The sequence below is a fragment of the Pelodiscus sinensis genome, chromosome 2 (assembly GCF_052426305.1).
Source record: "Pelodiscus sinensis isolate ZL-2025 chromosome 2, ASM5242630v1, whole genome shotgun sequence".
Lineage (NCBI taxonomy): Eukaryota > Metazoa > Chordata > Testudines > Trionychidae > Pelodiscus > Pelodiscus sinensis.
In genome coordinates this window covers 17,445,309-17,463,092 of record NC_143053.1, presented here as the reverse complement: position 1 = coordinate 17,463,092, position 17,784 = coordinate 17,445,309, and the positions used below count along the sequence as shown (strand labels likewise).

The window sequence follows — 17,784 nt, the reverse complement described above, 5'->3', positions numbered from 1 at the left end:
ATGTCTGCGCAGCGGCTGGGAGCAAGCAATGAGTTGAATTGTACTTGCCGTCAAAGCACAAACATAAGGACGAGGGTACGAGCTCGGGGGGAGGGGACCGAGGTAGGTCTGATTTCAGCAGGGGAAGGGCCCACACCTTTCTCCTGTTCTTCTAACACGACAGATGGTCCGTTCCCTCCTCCCCTTTACCAGCCTGACCCCGTGCTAGTTATACACATCCATATAGCCGAGTCCCCTCTTGGTAGAACGGAGCAATTCTTTAGTAGGACTTAAACCGCTCCATAAGACCATTTCCTAAAGAATGTCATCTAATGTTAATATTTCTAACCAATTGCACAAGTTTAAATTCTAGCAACGTCTTGGCTTCAGTTAATGATTGTCACCCAACAAAGCACAGATCGATGAATTGCTAGTCTAGTTCCTGGATGAATCCCAACACATCTAATCAGCTCAAGATAAATCTCAAGGGCACGGCTGTAGATTTTTTTTTCTTTAATGTCCATCACAGTCATCCAATTAAAATGCTTGGACTGGTTTTGGCACTCACAAATCCTTGTATTGCAAGCATTTTGTAATGGGGGAGGGGCAAATTAAGTTATTTCATATCTCAATAAGATTACATTTTAGGCAAGCTGATTCTCCCACACATTCCACTTTTCATTGTAGGGGGCTCCTGTTTTTATGAACACAACATAAACAATACATTTTAAATAAAATTACGTATAGACAAATAATTGAAAATTGTGCTACTTTCAAAGAGTTATTATATCTGTATTTTTTATGCTGAAACGACGATTGTATATATCATCATTATTCCCACCTGGATGAGTTAAAACAGCAGAAAAAGTAGCCTGGCATTTTCCATTGCCATACAAAGGATTCCTGGGATGGATACACTCACTGACCTCATATTTAAGATATATTCTCTATAATCCTAAGTGATTATTTTTAAAGTTAAATTTAATACATTTTCTGCATTGTTTTTCCATGTAAATTTAGGAATTAACAAGCTGATGAAAAAAGGTGCTTATTAAAATGTATCTGTTAAAAAAAAAAAAAACCTTAGGCTCAGAAGGCCTGAATAATCATCAGCCACATCTGCTGTTTCAGTTACATTTGTATATTATGCTGGGTGGTGCCCCTCTCTTTCTATGACCTGCCACAATAACAGCTGAATATAGAGAACTGGATAAATTCATGTATTCTTAAAAACTTCCCCACAACGTACAAAAGTTTTGTCACCTAATACTCTATATTGCAATATAATTGCAATTTTTGGCTAAATTTTAAACCATAAGTAATAGATTTGTGCCTACCCATAAATATATGTTTTCAGTAGTGTTTGCATCCTTTCTGTGCCAGAAGAATATGAGCAGTGCTGAAACAGTTGCCCGTCCTGAACAAGTCTCTTTCTTTGATCATGGTACCTTAACAGCAGCCCATCCTATGCCCATGTGACTTGTATTTGTTCACATGACATAGCTTTCACCTACATAGATGCAGGGCTCAGTCGTACAGCCCTTACACTGAGGAGCTTTCACAAATAAAGGTGTCAGGGTCAGGCAGCTGGCTAGCACAGCCTTGCTGGAAGAGGGCTAACTATGAAAACTGAAGTGATGATATAAGCTTCTGAAAAACTGCAACCACTGAAGCCATGAAGTCAGAGCCCTTGGGACAGATCATCCATTCAGCTGAGGTCAATGAATATTGAATTTGTGCAATTGACAAGATGATTAGGTTTTGGTTATACGTTACAGAGGAAAAAAGTAAAAAGAAAGTGAAACGGAATAAGAAAAATAGGGTTCCAATTTTCCCTGGAAAAGTGACCTATTCACTAAGATATAGTGTTCTCGCTCAACTCCCACTGAAGTCACGGGAGCTGCTCTGTATTTTGCAGGGTGAGGCCAAGACTACTCATAAACCACACACACAACAATGAACTAACAACAATGGAATTGTAATAAAATAAAAAATAATGGAGCTATTTTGTAACCATGTTCTCTTTGCAGGTGACCAGCTGTTATCCCTTTTATAGAGTCCTGGGACTTGCTCACAGATGGATTACAAGTAGCACATGGATCATAGCTGTCTGCTGTTTCTAGCCTTTTTTTTTAACATTTTCTTTTGCAGTCTAAGGCTTTTAAACTTTGAATATCAGCTTTGAGATGCTTGTCACAGTTGCCCTCATGGAAAGTCCCTGGTGGGTACAAAAGGCATTAACATTTGTCAAAAAAAAAAAAGGCGCTCCTGCTTCAAATGCTATAATTCCATTGCTTGGGTGCTTTCTGAGTCCATGTTTAATTAATGAACTCTCTTAATAGCTATTCTTAATAAGACAGAAAAAAAAGCAAGTAAATCAACTACAGTATCCCTGGTCTGTTCTTGCAATCAACATGTCTGTGTAAATCGTAGGTGTTTTATCACTGATGCTATTCTTATAAATAATTTGTATCACCATAGTTCCTGGAGGCCAGTGCCCCACTGTATTAGATACTGAACAAAAATACAACAAAGAGATAGGCCCTGTCCCAAAAAGCCCCATTTTAAGACAAAAGAAAACAGCATGAGGACAAGATTACAGTGAGGCAGTTATGACCAGCGTAATAAACAGCAGTCTCAGCATGCCATCTGTATTGCCATTGTGGAAACATTATGACATAGGTTGGTTTTTAGGAGAAATTGAAAGGAGGATAATATAGCATGTGTTACAGATATTTACAAGGCGTTCTTACCACGTCTGAAGTAGTGGCATCAGAAAAAGCACAAGACTTTATCCAGGATTTTGATAAACGGGGCTATTCAGGAGGGTATTGTTGGTGCCGTGGGAGTGATGATAGGTAGGGCAGGAGAAGACTAGAAGGGTCTTAAAGTGAAAGACGGTACAGAGGTGATGACTACATGATGTAGTGGAGGGAAAATGGAGACAAGATGCAAGGAGGGAGGTGATGAGATTGAATGAGCCAGGAAGGTGATCTTTATTTTATAGCAGTATTTTGAATAGCTATAAGTAAGGTATGAATACATTTGTCAGGGTCAGAAAGGAAAAGGTCAAGATACAAGAAGAGGCCATGGATAAGGGCTTTAACTGTGTGGATGGAATAGAAAGGATGGATCTTGGGAGATGTTACACAAGAAGAAACTGCAACATTAGATACAGTGTGCATATGATGTTTTTAGAGAGAGGGATGAGTCAACAATGATGCCGAAGTTATAAAACAAAGTGACAGGGAGGATAGTTGTGTTCCCCAAACTGAATGAGAAATGTTGAGGGAAAAGAGAAGAAGGGAGGGAGTGTATGGGGAAAAAATAGTTCAATTTTGGCCATGTTGAGTTGGAAAGACAAACTGAGATTTTGGTTTGGATACATGGAGACAGTTCCAGAGTGGCAGCATAGATCTGTGAGTCATCAATATTAAAAGGACAGTTAAAGCCATCTTTATGAATGACTTCATAAAGAGATAGATTGGAGAGGGAGAAAAAGAGAAAACCACACTGGAACTTACACAGAAAATAAGAACAGGGAAGAGAAGGATCCTCCAAATGAAAACACCAAAGGAATGATAAGGAAAAGTAGGACGGAATGATGTCATAAAACCCTGGGGGAGAAAAAGATATTAAGAAGATGACTATAAATGACAATGTTGAAGATAGCAAACAGATCAAGGAGGAAAGAGTAAGGAGTTCTGAACTTTGACCAGGAAGTAGTTGTTAGAGGACTTTAGTGAGAGCTGTTTCAGCGGAGTGGTATGAGTGGATGCTGGACTAAAGAGAATATAGTCTCTTTAAGAATGTGTTTAATACATTTTTAAAGCCAGAAAGGGCCATTATGATCATCTAGTCCAACTTCTGCTATAGCACAATGCATAGAATTTCACACATTTATTCCTGAATCAAGTCTTTAATCTCTGGTTTAGCAGATAAACTCTAGCATATATTTTAGAAAGACAGCCACTCTTGATATAAGGGCTACTTTAAAGTGTGGGAAATCTACCACATTCCTATATAAACTATTAATTATTGTCACAAGAGCCTTCCCATCCATCCGACGGTTCAGGTTGTCTGCCCTGAGTCCTACACTTTGGGGGGCTCCATGGCGGCAGCCACCCCAACCATCCTATGGATGGGATGGTCCCCCATATAGATATTAGCCTGCAGGGTTCAGGACAGCCTAGAAGATTAAGCGCCTGGCCTAGGGTGTCAGCTAGGGTCATATCCCACCCCACTCACCATGGAGGAGGGAGCTGTGTGAAGCATAGCAGCGCAGTAGCTTGCACCGCTCCACTGCCATCTACCAACTGAGCCTCTTCAGTTGTGGTAAGTGGAATGTGCTGGAGTCTGGCAGAATAAAGCAGGCTTCTGCATTTCTCTTCTTTCCGTGGCTCCTGCCACAGCAGTGAATGCAGGTGGGTCCAGCCTCTACTGCCACCATGCACCAACTCCCCCCCCCCCCCCCCCCCATTAATCCGCCAAGTCGCATTGCTTGGAAGGAGGAATCTGGGGGAAGGGATTTAAAGGGGGAGTGAGAGGACAGAGGAAGGACTGGAAGAGGCAGGGTGGGGGTGGAGCAGGGACAGGGTTTGAAGAAAGGGCCTGGGGCACTGGAGGGAGTTGCCCCTGGTTCTGTACCTCTCTGGGAACGGCCCTGACTGTCAGTTAAAAATTGTGTCTTACTTCCAGACTGAATTTGTCTACCTTTAGCTTCAGTCATTAGATCATATTTTGCCCCTGTCTGCTAGATTAAAAAGACCTCTACTATCAGAAATCTTTTCCCCATGTAGGTAGTACTTACAAACTGTGCTATTATTTCAATATTCTCTTTGTTAAGCTAAATAGAGAAAGCTTCTCTGCTCTCTTATTGAAAGTCAGATTTTCCAGGCCTTGAATTATTCTTGTAGCTCTTTTCTTAATCTTTTCCAAATTATCAACAAACTTTTAAAGTGTGGATACCAGAACTCGGATACAATATTTAATAATGGTCTTGCTACTGCAACTTAGAGAGGTAATAAAACTGGAAGAAAGGAATTCCAGAGAGCAATTGTAGATGGCACATATAATGGGAAGGAGGGACAGGCCAGTAATTGGAGAGGCAAGAGGAGTCAAGGGTCTGTTTCATCCTCAGACAGAGATGCAAGTCCTAGAGGTATGCAGATGTTTTGATATCTCTCAGGGAAAAAAATCTTTATATACATAAAATATTATGGTTATATATGTATAGGTTTAGTCTCATAATAACATATAAAGAACTTCCATTACTTTTAAGACAAAATACACATATATATCTATATGCATTGGAATCCATTAATATGTCTAAAACTGCCACTGATATAATTTTGATTGAATGTTGAGCCTACAAAGAACCATCTGCTAAATGAATAAATTTAAAGCAAGGATGAATTTGGCTTGTTACTTGCAAGTGTGGCTACAGCTGTACCAAGATGTAGTACATTTTATTTTTTTTATTTTTTTATTTTTTTTGTCATTCAGTCACACATAGCTTGAATGATCTTTTTATTTATTATTTATATATAGATATGTAATACTAAATACTCCACTTTAGCTTGAAGTGTTTGTTCAATTCAGGAGCAGTTTCACCTTCAGAAACAGTGTCCTTGCAGCAGCATGTTCAAGCAGCTGACTCAACCTTGTGTGACAGGTAACAAAAATGCATTTTAAATGCAGAATGTTTATACTTTTAATCTCACATGAAATGCATCATGTACTCACAGTGAAAGGCTAAATCTATTGTAAATGTTGAAGCCTACACCATGTATTGACCTCAGGGCTAATTTGCTATAAGAAGACCTTTATGATACATTGCAAACTGCCTTCACTAAAGAGACTATGGGATATGACATTTACAAACAAATCTTTGAAATTATTGTTATTTTTGGCCCCTGGCAGTTGGGTGCCTTTACAATCAAAGAAAGCAGCTGTCATTCTACCTCACATAAACTCTGTTATATCTGAAAATCAAATTTCTTATCAGCTATATACAGTATTCTGCTTGTCATGTGTTTTTAAGTTACAGCATCCAGCAGCTTCCCTTAGATTCCTGTCTCAAGGATTTTTTGTTGCTCTTCTCTGGCTGTTTTTGATACAAACATCAGCTGATTTCTGTTTTCAAACTGGCAACTTCAAGTATTTTTCTTTACTTGGCATTTAAAATTAGATAAGGAAACACAGGCAACTATTTTGGAAATTACTGTTTCAGTTTCAGAGCATTTCAGTTGTGTTTTCAGAAATAGCTATCTAAACAAAAGGCTCTTTTTGCAGTCTTTCATATTAATATGATAGGGAAAAAAGATCCATTGTTTTCCCATTATAGATGACATGTTACTAACATTATGTTCTGTCAGTTTAATTCTATGTGAAAAAGATCAAATAAAACATTATTTAACTGACTACATATTTTGCTTCTCATCCACTTTATCTTTAATGTCCTATGATAGGCGCTTATACTAATATTGAATGCACTCAAATAGCTGTGTCAGAGGGCAGCTGAAAGCAAAACCCCTGAAAACTAAGTAGAGCATTAAGTTACATGAGATTAAGTAGACTAATTTGCTGATTCAGTTGTGCCTTTGTTTTTGGTGTTGTCATGCAAGATCAAGAGCCATACAGACAAACAGCATAATGGCATTCCAGACTCATAGTAACAACAACAAGAAATGATCTATTCTTTGGGATCTCTGTATCCTGCCAAAATAAAAACAAAGCAGACAGGAACTAACACCAACTGGTACTAGGACAATACCATAGAAGATGTTCCCTTCTTATTGCTATAGGTGTGCTGAATTTTGTATTCTTTAATTGAAGATGCTCCATTTAAGAGACTTTCTAATTTGTAGGAAACATAATTGTGGTATTGGGGGGAGGGGGCGGAGAGCTTAGGAAATCAGGGCTTTCCCTTACCTTAAAAAGTCTATACAAGATAAAACCCCAGAGTATATTCAGAGAATTTATAGAGGAAAAAAATCTTGTTGAAGTTGATTGCCAGAAGACAAACACACCAAGGACCTCATCATGACTGTTTTCTTAGCAAACTTGGCTTTTGTGTGGACAGGAGTGGAGATAATAAACTGGAAAGGCCACCTAAGCAGTGACAAAGTGCACCATGGGAAGTGGTGGAAGGGTGGAAAGACTGTCCCCATTGGAACTGTTGTGCCTGTATCTGCCACAAACTTCAGCCCCTCTGCACTGGCAAACACTAACACAGCAAGGAACTGAAAAATGGTTACTCTTCCTTGAATCAAATTTGATCTAGACTCTTTAAGGTAAGGGAAAGCCCTGATTAACTAAGCTCTCCCCTTCCTCCCCCCCCCCCCCCCCCCCCCGCCCATACCACAATTATCTTTCCTACAAATTAGAAAATTCTTAAATGGAGCATCTTCAGTTAAAGAATACAAAATTCAGCACCCGGTGATTAAGGGGTTAAACTCAGGTAGCTAGCAAGGGTGTTGGCAGGGGACCGGGAGAATCAATTACGATAGAGGGCTGAAATTTGAATTGTGTAAGATTCCTTGCCTGCTTTCTTTATGTGGCTATGTCTAGACTGCAAGCCTCTTTTGAAAGAGCATCTAGACTACAACCAGTACTTTCGAAAAAGCACAGTTTACATTACATAGCGCCTTTTTTTGAAAGAGCACTTTCAAAAAAAGGTGTTATTCCTTGTAAAACGAGATTTTCCGAGGTTGAAAAAACTGCCATGTTCTTTTGATTTACTTTCAAAAGACCACGGCAGCTGTCTAGACGTAGGGGAAGTTTTTTCGAAAAAAGGCCACTTTTTTCGAAAAAATCCTGTCATCTAGACACACCTTGCGGGAGAAAAAAAACCCCATGAGTTGAGAGAGACAGAATGATTTAAACCCAGACAGGACTACCATGCCTCCAAGGAATTTGGGGAATGGAAGTAGACTGAACAAAGGGAAGACTGGAAGTAAGTAAAGGGAATTTAGCTGCGTTCAGGGTATTTTTTGTTTATTTTGTGGTTTGGTTTGAACTGCTCTTTGTGAATCTATGCCTCCCTTCCCCATTTATCATCTCGGATTGTGCCCAGAGACTTTTCTCTGTCTTTTAATTTGTTTTCCTTAGTTGCTCTGTAACATCTAGCAACCATGTATGCTGTATCAAGTTTGTCTCTTTTTTATAATAAAAATCACCTTTTTTAAGATGATGATTTGAGTCTTGTGTCCTGGAAGGTCTGTGTGTCTGTGTGCGTGCGTCTGCATGCCTCAGACTAAGAGGTTAGCTACTAAAGACTGCAGCTTGTTTTCTTCTTTTCTTTTTTCAAGCTCTTTTAGGGCAAAAGAGCTTGAGGTACCCCTGGAGGCAGGTTCAAGTGTTCATCCCTGGTTTTTTAGGGATAAAAATCATTTGATGGTGACAACAATTCCCCACAATCTATGTATTGTGATTCGGGGGGGAAGGTTTTTGTAACCAGTGTCTGTAGAGTCAAGGGTGATTTTTTTTTCTTTTTGAACTTTGCGTGGGCCCCCACCTTCTGCACTCAGAGTGTAAGAGTGGGGAACAGACCTGACAGTCTGCCTGGACATTTGTTTGTGGCGTGTTACAGAACTGCTTGGGCTGGGCAGTTGACAGGATGAAATGCAAATACAGGCATCTGTAACAACAAGGCCAGTGAATGGCATTTGCATAACAGCAGAGGAAAAATAATATAACCATGAATTTAGAACATTTCCTCTTTGTATTAGAAAGTGATAGTAACAGGTCTTGAAGACGGGCAGAAGTAACTAGACTGAGCTTTTAATATGACAAACAGTGCTGACTGAAAAGACAGAAAGACTTTGCAAAAATTAACAGGTTGCAGGGCAGCTGGTGCAGTAGGCTTCTCCAGAATAAAAAGATGAAATAGTGCTTCAAACCATATTGAAAACATTTCAATATTTTCTGTCTCTGATAGAGGAAGTGATTTTGCTACATCGCTACCTAAGCAGATCTGCCAGTTCTATCAGGACAATTAAACTAACACTCATGATCATAAGTCTCAGAAGGGATAGCGGTGTTAGTCTGTAACTGAAAAACATTCACAATGAATGGTCCTGCAACACCTTAGAGACTAACAAAAAATGTAAATAGTATCATGAGCTTTTGTGGTAGGGATGTTAAGAAGCGAGTAAATAGCTAATCATGTAGTCAATAGAATTTCTATTGCCTACACAATTAGTCGATAAGGGACGAAACCTCCAGGAGTTACCCCCCCACTACAGCTCTGCAGTTTAAATGTAGTAAGAGCTGGGCAGGCGGGAGTCGGGACTGAACAAGCCCGATGCAGTCCCGGCTTCCACCAGTTTGATACCTACCCCTGTTGTGGCTCTGCAGTTTAAGTGTAGTACTGTAGAAGCTGTGCTGAGTCCAGCAGCCCCTGTCTGCAGGCGGCACTGCGGATATGGTGCTGGGGGGAAACCAGCTTTTAAGCCAGCTCTCCCCAGCACCGGCTCTTGCTCCCCCCTTTGATACAGAGGTGGGTTCCAGCCCACATAGGGAGATAAAGGTTAAAACTCTCTTAGCATGGATGTTGCAGGACCAGAGAGACCTGGTGGAGGGCCAGCAGTAAGGATCCCTGGAGGGCCAGCAGAGCAGTGGGCTGCCCACAGGGAGCTGATGGGGGGACCATCTAGTGCAGTGGTCCCCAACCTTTTTAGGTTGTCGGGCGCCAGGGGGCGTGGCCGTTTGCCCGCCGGGCGCCAGGGGGCAGGGCCCGGGGGCGCCCCCCCCATCCACGCGCCCGGGGGCCGGGCCCCACCTAGCCGCACGCCCGGGGGCAGGGCCCCCTCCAAGGGCCACGCGCCCGGAGCCGGCGCTCCCCCTCCCCCCCGCCGAGTGCCGAGCGCCCGGAGCCGGAGCTCCCCCTCCTCCCCGCCGAGTGCCGAGTGCCCGGAGCCGGCGCTCCCCCCCTCCCGCCGAGTGCCGCGCGCCCGGGGCCGGCGCTCCCCCCCGCCGCGTGCCCAGGGCCGGCGCTCCCCCCCGCCGCCTCCCGCCGAGTGCCGCGCGCCCGGCACTCCCCCCGCCAAGCGCGCTCTCCCCGCAAGCGCCCGTGTGCCATGTGCCCGGGGCCAGGCCAGCCCCGAGCACCTGGCGGGCGCATTGAAATGCCCCCGCGGGCGCCATGGCGCCCACGGGCACCGTGTTGGGGACCACGGATCTAGTGCGTGGCAGCGGGGCTGGGAGACCCGGCATGTGGCTGCCTCATGGGGCTGGGCACACTGGTGCGCAGAGTGCATGGGATTACCCAGGGAGCCCCAGTGCACAACACACAGGACTGCTCAAGAAACCCTGGTGCAGCACGTGCATGTGTTCAAGAAGCCCCAATGCGCAGCACTGCCCAGAGAGCCCCAGGCTACCAAGAAGAGCCACAGCAGCAATGGCTGCCCAGTGAGTCAGCAGTGCAGCACAGCCAGCAGGAGCTGTGGAGACAGCTGGGAAGCCAGTGGCCAGGCCAGGGGGGCCCGTGGGAGGGGTTAAAAATGACCTTCCCTAGTCTGGCAAAATCCCTCATCTGGGACTTGTCAGGTCCCGAGGGTGCCAGACCAGGGAGGTCCAACCTGTAGTATGCTCACTGGATAGGGAATTGGATAAGGGTGTGACTACATGCCAGCTGGGAAGTGTAATCCCAGCTCAGGTAGATGCATGCTAACTCTGGGTGAGCTAGCACACTAAAAACAGCAGTGTGGCTGGGAAGGCACAGGCCGTGCCTCCTGTGCAAGGTCCTTCTGCGGTTAGCTTGAGTTCTCACCCATGCTGCTCTGGCCACACTGCTATTTTTGGCAAACACACATACATCTACTTGAGCTGGAAATTATACCTCTCAGGTGTCATGCAAACACACCCTAAGGTTACATTCTGCATGGCAGCTGGCTGAATGCTTTTCAACACACTAAAAATAGTGGCGTAGCCAGAGGCGATATGGGCAACAACTCAGGTAAGCTGTCTGAATAAAAACCCACTGGACTGCTGGGTACATATTCGGGGGGACCACGCAAGTTGCACTATCTCTGGCTAAACTGTTATTTTCAGGGTGATAGCTCAAGCAAGCCAGTGCTTGCTTGTCTACTCATATTGGGAAACATGCTCCCAGTTGCAGCATAGACAAACTCTAAGGCTACGTCTATACTAGCCTTTCTTGTGCAAGACAATATGCAAATGAGGTGAAGCGGAGAATATTGCCGCGCCTCATTTGCATACTTAATGAGCCGCCAGTTTGCGCAAAACCCCCTCTTGTGCAAGAGCCATTCTACTGCTTTTTTTTCAGGAAGAACAGCTGTTGCGCAAAAGCCCCTTGTGCAGAAATGGTGCCCGTGGCGAGTAGATTGTATTATTTGTCGAGCCCTGATCATGAGAGTTAGCCAGCAGCCTGGAGACTAAGGGGTTAACTATACCTAACCCAGGTAGAGTTGGCCAATAGGAATGTAGCTAAGAATTTCAAACCGGGACAAAGGAATTTTGGGGTTTTTCCACCTTTGTCTCTGGGGCAGTTTCTCTCCAGCTGCTGAGGGAGACAGACAGAATGTCTCCCTCCAAGAAAAGACTCTTCACTGAATGTAAGTAGGGTAAAGTTTAGATACCTCTGTTAGGTTTTATTGCTTATGGTTTGGGAAATGGGATCTGATGTCTGTGCATGTAGAAATGGATTTTTCTCTCCTTTGTAAGTAACCTCCTGGCCCATGGTGGGGTTCTCCCCCCATGAGTATATTACCTTGTGACTTTTCCATCTAGTCATTATGCTTGAAACAGGAATATTGTGTTGATAATAAAAATTCTTTCTCTTTTCTTTTTATTAACCTGGCATTGGTTAACTTTTGTGTCCTGGTTTTTACTTTAGGAGTGAGATTTCCCAAGTGATCTCCCCCCTGATTTTCTTATCCTTACTTGGGTGGTGGCAGTGGATTTTACCCCCAAAATCTAGGTTTTTAAGATTTTGGGGAGAAGTTTTATACCAAAGCCTGGAAAAATAAGGTTTTGGGATACTTTTGCGGGCCCACACTTTTGCATTCATCATGCCAGAGTGGGGAAGAAGGCTTGATGGACTCATTTGCATATATTCTTGCACAAGAGAGGGCAGTGGAGACAAAGCCTAAAGGTATGTCTACACTACAGAGTTTTGTCGGAAAAACAGTTGTTTTTCCGACAAAACTTGAGGAACGTCCACACTGCAATTGCATTCTTCCAAAAGTAAATCAAAAGAACAGAGGGGTTTTTTCGGCATTGGTAATCCTCATTCTACGAGGAAGAAGCCTTTTTGCAAAAGAGCTCTTTCGCAAAAAGGTGTGTGTGGACGGGGAAGAAGGAGTTCTTTCTGAAGAAGAGGAAAGAGGAAAAAGCATAGGTGCCCTGGTAGCCACTCCGTCCATAGCAATCACAGCTTACATGTGAGAGAGCGTCCATTCAGTCTAGATGCTCTCTTTAGAAAAAGCAGATTGCTTTTTTGATGCACTTTTGCAGTCTGGATGTTCTCTTTCGAAAGAAGTTTTTCAGAAGATATCTTCCAAAAAAAGCTTCTTTCTAAAGAAGCCTGTAGTCTAGACATAACCTTAGAGTCAGGAGGCCTGATTCTGTTACTGGAACTGTTATTTGACCTGGGCAATTCACTAACTTATGCCTCAGTTTCCTCACCTGTAAAATGGGGATATAACAAAATTTGACTCTTCAGTTAAAGTGCTTTGAAATCTACAGATGAGAAGTACTATAAGAATTAGTCTGCTTATTTATTCATTTTATTATAATGTTATCATCTATATAGTAGCCCAATGTCTGAGTCTGTAACGCTGAAATGCTGGCTGTTCCCTCTGGGGAGGTGCTGTTGCCTGAAATGCTGGCTGTTCCCTCTGGGCAGCCCGTGCTGCATGGGTGGACGCGGGGCCCAAACAACTGCTTGCGCCACTTGCTCCCACTTGGTGGCCCGGCTGAACGGCGCAGAAGTCAGCCGAATGCCACGGCGGAAGGGAAAGGGGGCGGGGCGGTGACGTACATGCCCAGGGGGTGGGGCCTGGCCATGTACATTACCACCTCGCCCCCCCCCCCCTTCGCCTCCTGCCATGGCACTTGGCTGACATCTGTGCCACTCAGCCGGGCCGCCGCAGGGGAACAAGTGGCCAAGCAGCCGTTTGGGCTCTGCGCTCCCCATGCAGCACGGGCCGCCCAGAGGGAACAGCCAGCATTTCAGGCAACAGCATCCCCCGAGTGAGAGGCAAGAGGGGGAGGAGAGCTGAGAGAGGGGGAGGGTGGAGGCAGTAGGAGGAGGAAAGAAAGAGAGAGAGAGAGATGGAGCGAGAGATCGGAGGCTCAGGAGAGAAAACTGACGTGGAGGAGAGATCTGAAAATCCCATCTTATGACAGGCTAATTGTCTAGTTTTTAAATAATACGCAACAATGATACGTTCTCAGACCACAGCCTTTAAAATCAAGGAATAGTCCTGTGGCATCTAAGATAACAGTGGCAGGACCTGTGATAATGTATAGTAGTTTAAGGGAGATCAGGGACCCATTGTTACATAAGAACGGCCGTACTGAGTCAGACCAAAGGTCCATCTAGCTCAGTAGCCTGTCTGCCGACAGTGGCCAATGCCAGGTTCCCTGGAGGGGGTGGACCGAAGGCAACGATCAAGTGATTAGTTTCGTGCCATCTGTATCCAGCCTCTGACAAACAGAGGCCAGGGACACCATTTCTATCCCCTGGCTAATAGCCTTTTATGGACCTAACCTCCATGAATTTATCTAGCTTCTCTTTAAACTCTGTTATAGTTCTACCCTTCAAAGCTTCCTCCGGCAAGGTTGATTATGTGATGTGTGAAGAAGAACTTTCTTTTATTAGTTTTAAACGTGCTACCCATTAATTTCATTTGGTGTCCTCTAGTCCTTCTATTATGGGAACTAATAAATAACTTTTCTTTATTCATCCTCTCCACACCACTCATGATTTTATAGACCTCTATCATATCCCCCCTCAGTCTCCTCTTTTCCAAACTGAAAAGTCCCAGTCACTTTAGCCTCTCCTCATATGGGACCTGTTCCAAACCCCTGATCATTTTAGTTGCCCTTTTCTGAATCTTTTCCAAGGCCAAAATATCTTTTTTGAGGTGAGGAGACCACATCTGTACACAGTACTCAAGATGTGGGTGTACCATAATTTTATACAGGGGCAGTAAGATATTCTGTTTTATTTTCTATCCCTTTCTTAATAATTCTTAATAATTGTTCTATGCTGTATACAAAAATATAAGATGTATCCTAAAATACTTGTTTTTAAAAGAGATTATCCTGCTAAAACCCCAGTCTTGCAAACATGCACATCTGTGGTTCCAAAGAATTTTAGCAGATGAAATCCAAGAGATGGCTTGTGTTGAGTGAACATATTTGACTGTTTATTGCTTAATTTCTTGAATGGTATTTTGTTATACTGATGATAAAATGAGTCTACAGATATGATATAGTATTGATAAAATTAATCTACAGATATGAGATAGTATAGGAAAGGCCCCTGGCCCTTACAACTATTGCATTTAATGATATGTCTGCATTGCCTTTATAAAAACTCTATTTCCAGGCATATATAACTCACCCAAAAATAATCACTCCAGACTTGAAGTTGGCATACAAAGTTTCAGCTTGGGAGCAATTTTGTTCTTGCTGTTATAAATTTAAAAAAAATCCATTTTGTCTGTTTATGTGCAAAACTTGAAGCATTTGAAGCATACTGATTTCAGGATGCAAAGGTCTGGAATAACTCAAAGAGGTTTGGTTTGAAAATGAAGTCAGGGGTGTTTACAGTCTACAGTGTAGATTAAGACCTGCTTCTATTTCTAAACTAGAACAGGGCAGCTGGATATAGCTTAGGGTATGTCTACGCCAGTGGTGCTTGAATACTTTTAACAGGGGGGTGCTGAAAGTCAGCACCCTATTAAAAATGTTCGAGCGCCACTGGTATAGACATAGCTGGATAGCTCAGGATGAAGGTCAGCACCCCATCCACCTCCTCCCAGAGTTGGGTCCAGGAACGGGACCGTGCCTCTGGGAGGAGGGGAGCCCGCTAAGGAGGCCAAGGCTGGGTCCACTACAGGAGGCAGGCCCAGGCAGAGTGGCAGCTGAGCCCCAGGCACAGGGCAGTAGCTAGGACCTGGGGCCAGAGGGCAACCAGGACCTACATAGAACATGGTGGTGCTGCAGGACCCCCTCACACCTCTAGTTCTCATGCCTGTGGTCTGCACTGCAGCTTGGCTGGCTGGCCCAGGTCTATCGACTCAGGCTTGTAGGGCTAGAATTTTGGACTACTTCAGTGTACTCGATGGGTTTAAGCTAGAGCATGGCCTCTGATCTTCTGGAAGGGTGAGGGTGGCCTTTGAAACACGAATTCAAGTTTTTATGCCTTAATTGTCCTAGCTTTTCATGAAGGTTTTTTTTTTTTTTTAATTAGGAATGGTATGAAATGTGTTTTAAAATTAGCCTAAATCTATATACAAATGGGTATTTTTAAACCATGTTGTTTACTTGCTAGGGCTAGGCCATGCCAGCTGGTTTTTTAAAATCATATGCAGTAGCAAACTTAAAAAATAAATTGGCATGGCTTAGCAGACAACTTACACATTTTTAAAAGGCCTAGATGTAAAGCTGCAAGCTAATAAAAACAGAGATTTAGTGTGATTTTTAGGCTATTCTAGTTTATCTATATGATATGATATCAATTAACCCCTCTCAGGACTCTAAAGTAGGCGGAAGCATCATGTGTCACAATAGATGGATCTAGTGAGTCAGGGGAGGCTCAAATTTCAGTCCTGACCCTGAATTTTGTAGTTGCTGTGGGTTCAAGTCAGGATATCCTGGCAATCTGAATGTAGCTTTTTGTGGTCTAATGAAGTACAGTGCAAACTTTAAAACAGTATTCACCATTCACAGACGGAATAAACAAAAGCATATTTAGACAACTGTGTGCTGTTCTTTAATCACCAAAACGAATAAGAGTCTGCTTTTTAAAGCCCCCACACCAAGTCCTAGCAGGACTGCAAATGCCTTACAGGCTGATTTCAAATGTGTGCTATTTTAAAAGTTAAATGAGCATTATTTACTAGATCTGCATGCACTTCACAATGGTACAAACGGCTGCTTTTTAGATTTCTTTTGCTAAGAAGCTTTGAAACATATCTATACAATACAAAATGAAATATTTAATACATATTAGTATTTGCCTTGTTCTGTGTTTAGACAATTATGACTTAAAAAGGAATGATTGAGTAGTGCTTTTTGCCTTCCCCTGCACAGCATCTTTTGTAATTAGTCCAAACCCAAATCAAAACAGAAAGGGAAGAATTGGCAAATATTGCATTTGGTATTTTTGTGAGAGAGTTTTTTTGGTTTGGTTCTTTTTTTTAAAGGTGGCAAATACTAGAAACCAGCAACCTTTTTTTTTTACCTAAAATTTCATTTTGCTTTCTTACCGATTCCATAATGAATCTCTTGAAGAAAAACTTGAAAGCCTGGAGGCTGAAGATCTCATGTCTCATCTGTCACCACAAGAAAACTACCTGCAACAGGAGAAAAAGTGAGAAAAGTAATTAACAGGGAACACAGCTGAAGAACTTGTAATGTCCTTTTTTTAAACTTTAGTTTTGAAACAATGTCCAAAATCTATAAAAGCCACAGTATCAAGAATAATTGTAAAAAATTCAACATAAATTACTTAAGTTATTTTTTCAATAAGAAACTATACTTGTTTTATTGTACTTCATGTTGCAAGGGTCATCATAGTGCACAGAACTTAGAACAGTGTTTCTGAAAGTGGACCATGGGGTGCTTTGGGAGAGCCACTAGCAGGTGTGGCCCGGGCCACCACTTCCCGCAGCTCCCCTTGGCTAGAACAGCAAACTGGAGCCAATGGGAGCCGTGAGGCTCCATGGCAACAGACTTTTAAGGTAAACAAAGTGGTGTGGATCCGCTAGCGGCTTTTCCTGCAGAACACTTTGAGAAACATTGTCTTGGATCATAAGATAATCTCCCACCAGAAGCAGTGGTGGTCCTAGCTTTTGAGGCAGTTATATTTGATAAAGCGGTAGAAAATACGGAGGAATTATAAAATTGGAATATATAACTTGAGAGGCTATGTATCAGAGGGGTAATCGTGTTAGTCTGGATCTACAAAAGCGACAAGGAGTCCTGTGGCACCTTATAGACTAACAGATGTATTGGAGCATAAGCTTTCATGGGCAAAGACCCACTTCGTCAGATGCATGTAGTGGAAATTTCCAGAGGCCGGTATAAATATGCAGGCTAGAGATAACCAGGTTAATTCAGTCAGGGAGGGTGAGGCCTGCTTCTAGCAGCTGATATGGAGGTGTGAACACTAAGAGAGGAGAAACTGCTTTTGTACTTGGCTAGCCATTCCCAGGCTTTGTTTAATCCTGAACTGATGGTGTCAAGATGACTGTGAATAGCTAGCGAAGTACAAAAGCAGTTTCTCCTCTCTTAGTGTTCACACCTCCACATCAGCTGCTAGAAGCAGGCCTCACCCTCCCTGACTGAATTAACCTGGTTATCTCTAGCCTGCATATTTATACCGGCCTCTGGAAATTTCCACTACATGCATCTGACGAAGTGGGTCTTTGCCCATGAAAGCTTATGCTCTAATACATCTGTTAGTCTATAAGGTGCTACAGGACTCCTTGTCGCTTTTGAGAGGCTATGCCAAATGTAGCAGTGGTGGCATGAAAGGTTTGGGAGTGGGTGTAGGAGAGAAGAGGATCAAGAGGCGTGTTTCTACTCTTCAGTTACAGTATGTGT

The 17,784-nt window shown here is 43.1% G+C and overlaps 1 protein-coding gene across 3 annotated transcripts in view; it reads right to left on the bottom strand.

Moving 5' to 3' along the window:
- The window catches only part of ASAP1 (ArfGAP with SH3 domain, ankyrin repeat and PH domain 1), a 315,920-nt gene that overhangs the window by 216,146 nt on the left and 81,990 nt on the right, over window positions 1-17,784 (bottom strand). For all 3 annotated transcript variants that reach the window (XM_075920136.2, XM_014573856.4, XM_075920138.2), the window contains one exon: window positions 16,446-16,532. In XM_075920136.2, the coding sequence (XP_075776251.2) occupies window positions 16,446-16,504 (59 nt within the window). In that variant the 5' untranslated portion in view covers window positions 16,505-16,532. The remainder of the gene's footprint in view (window positions 1-16,445; window positions 16,533-17,784) is intronic.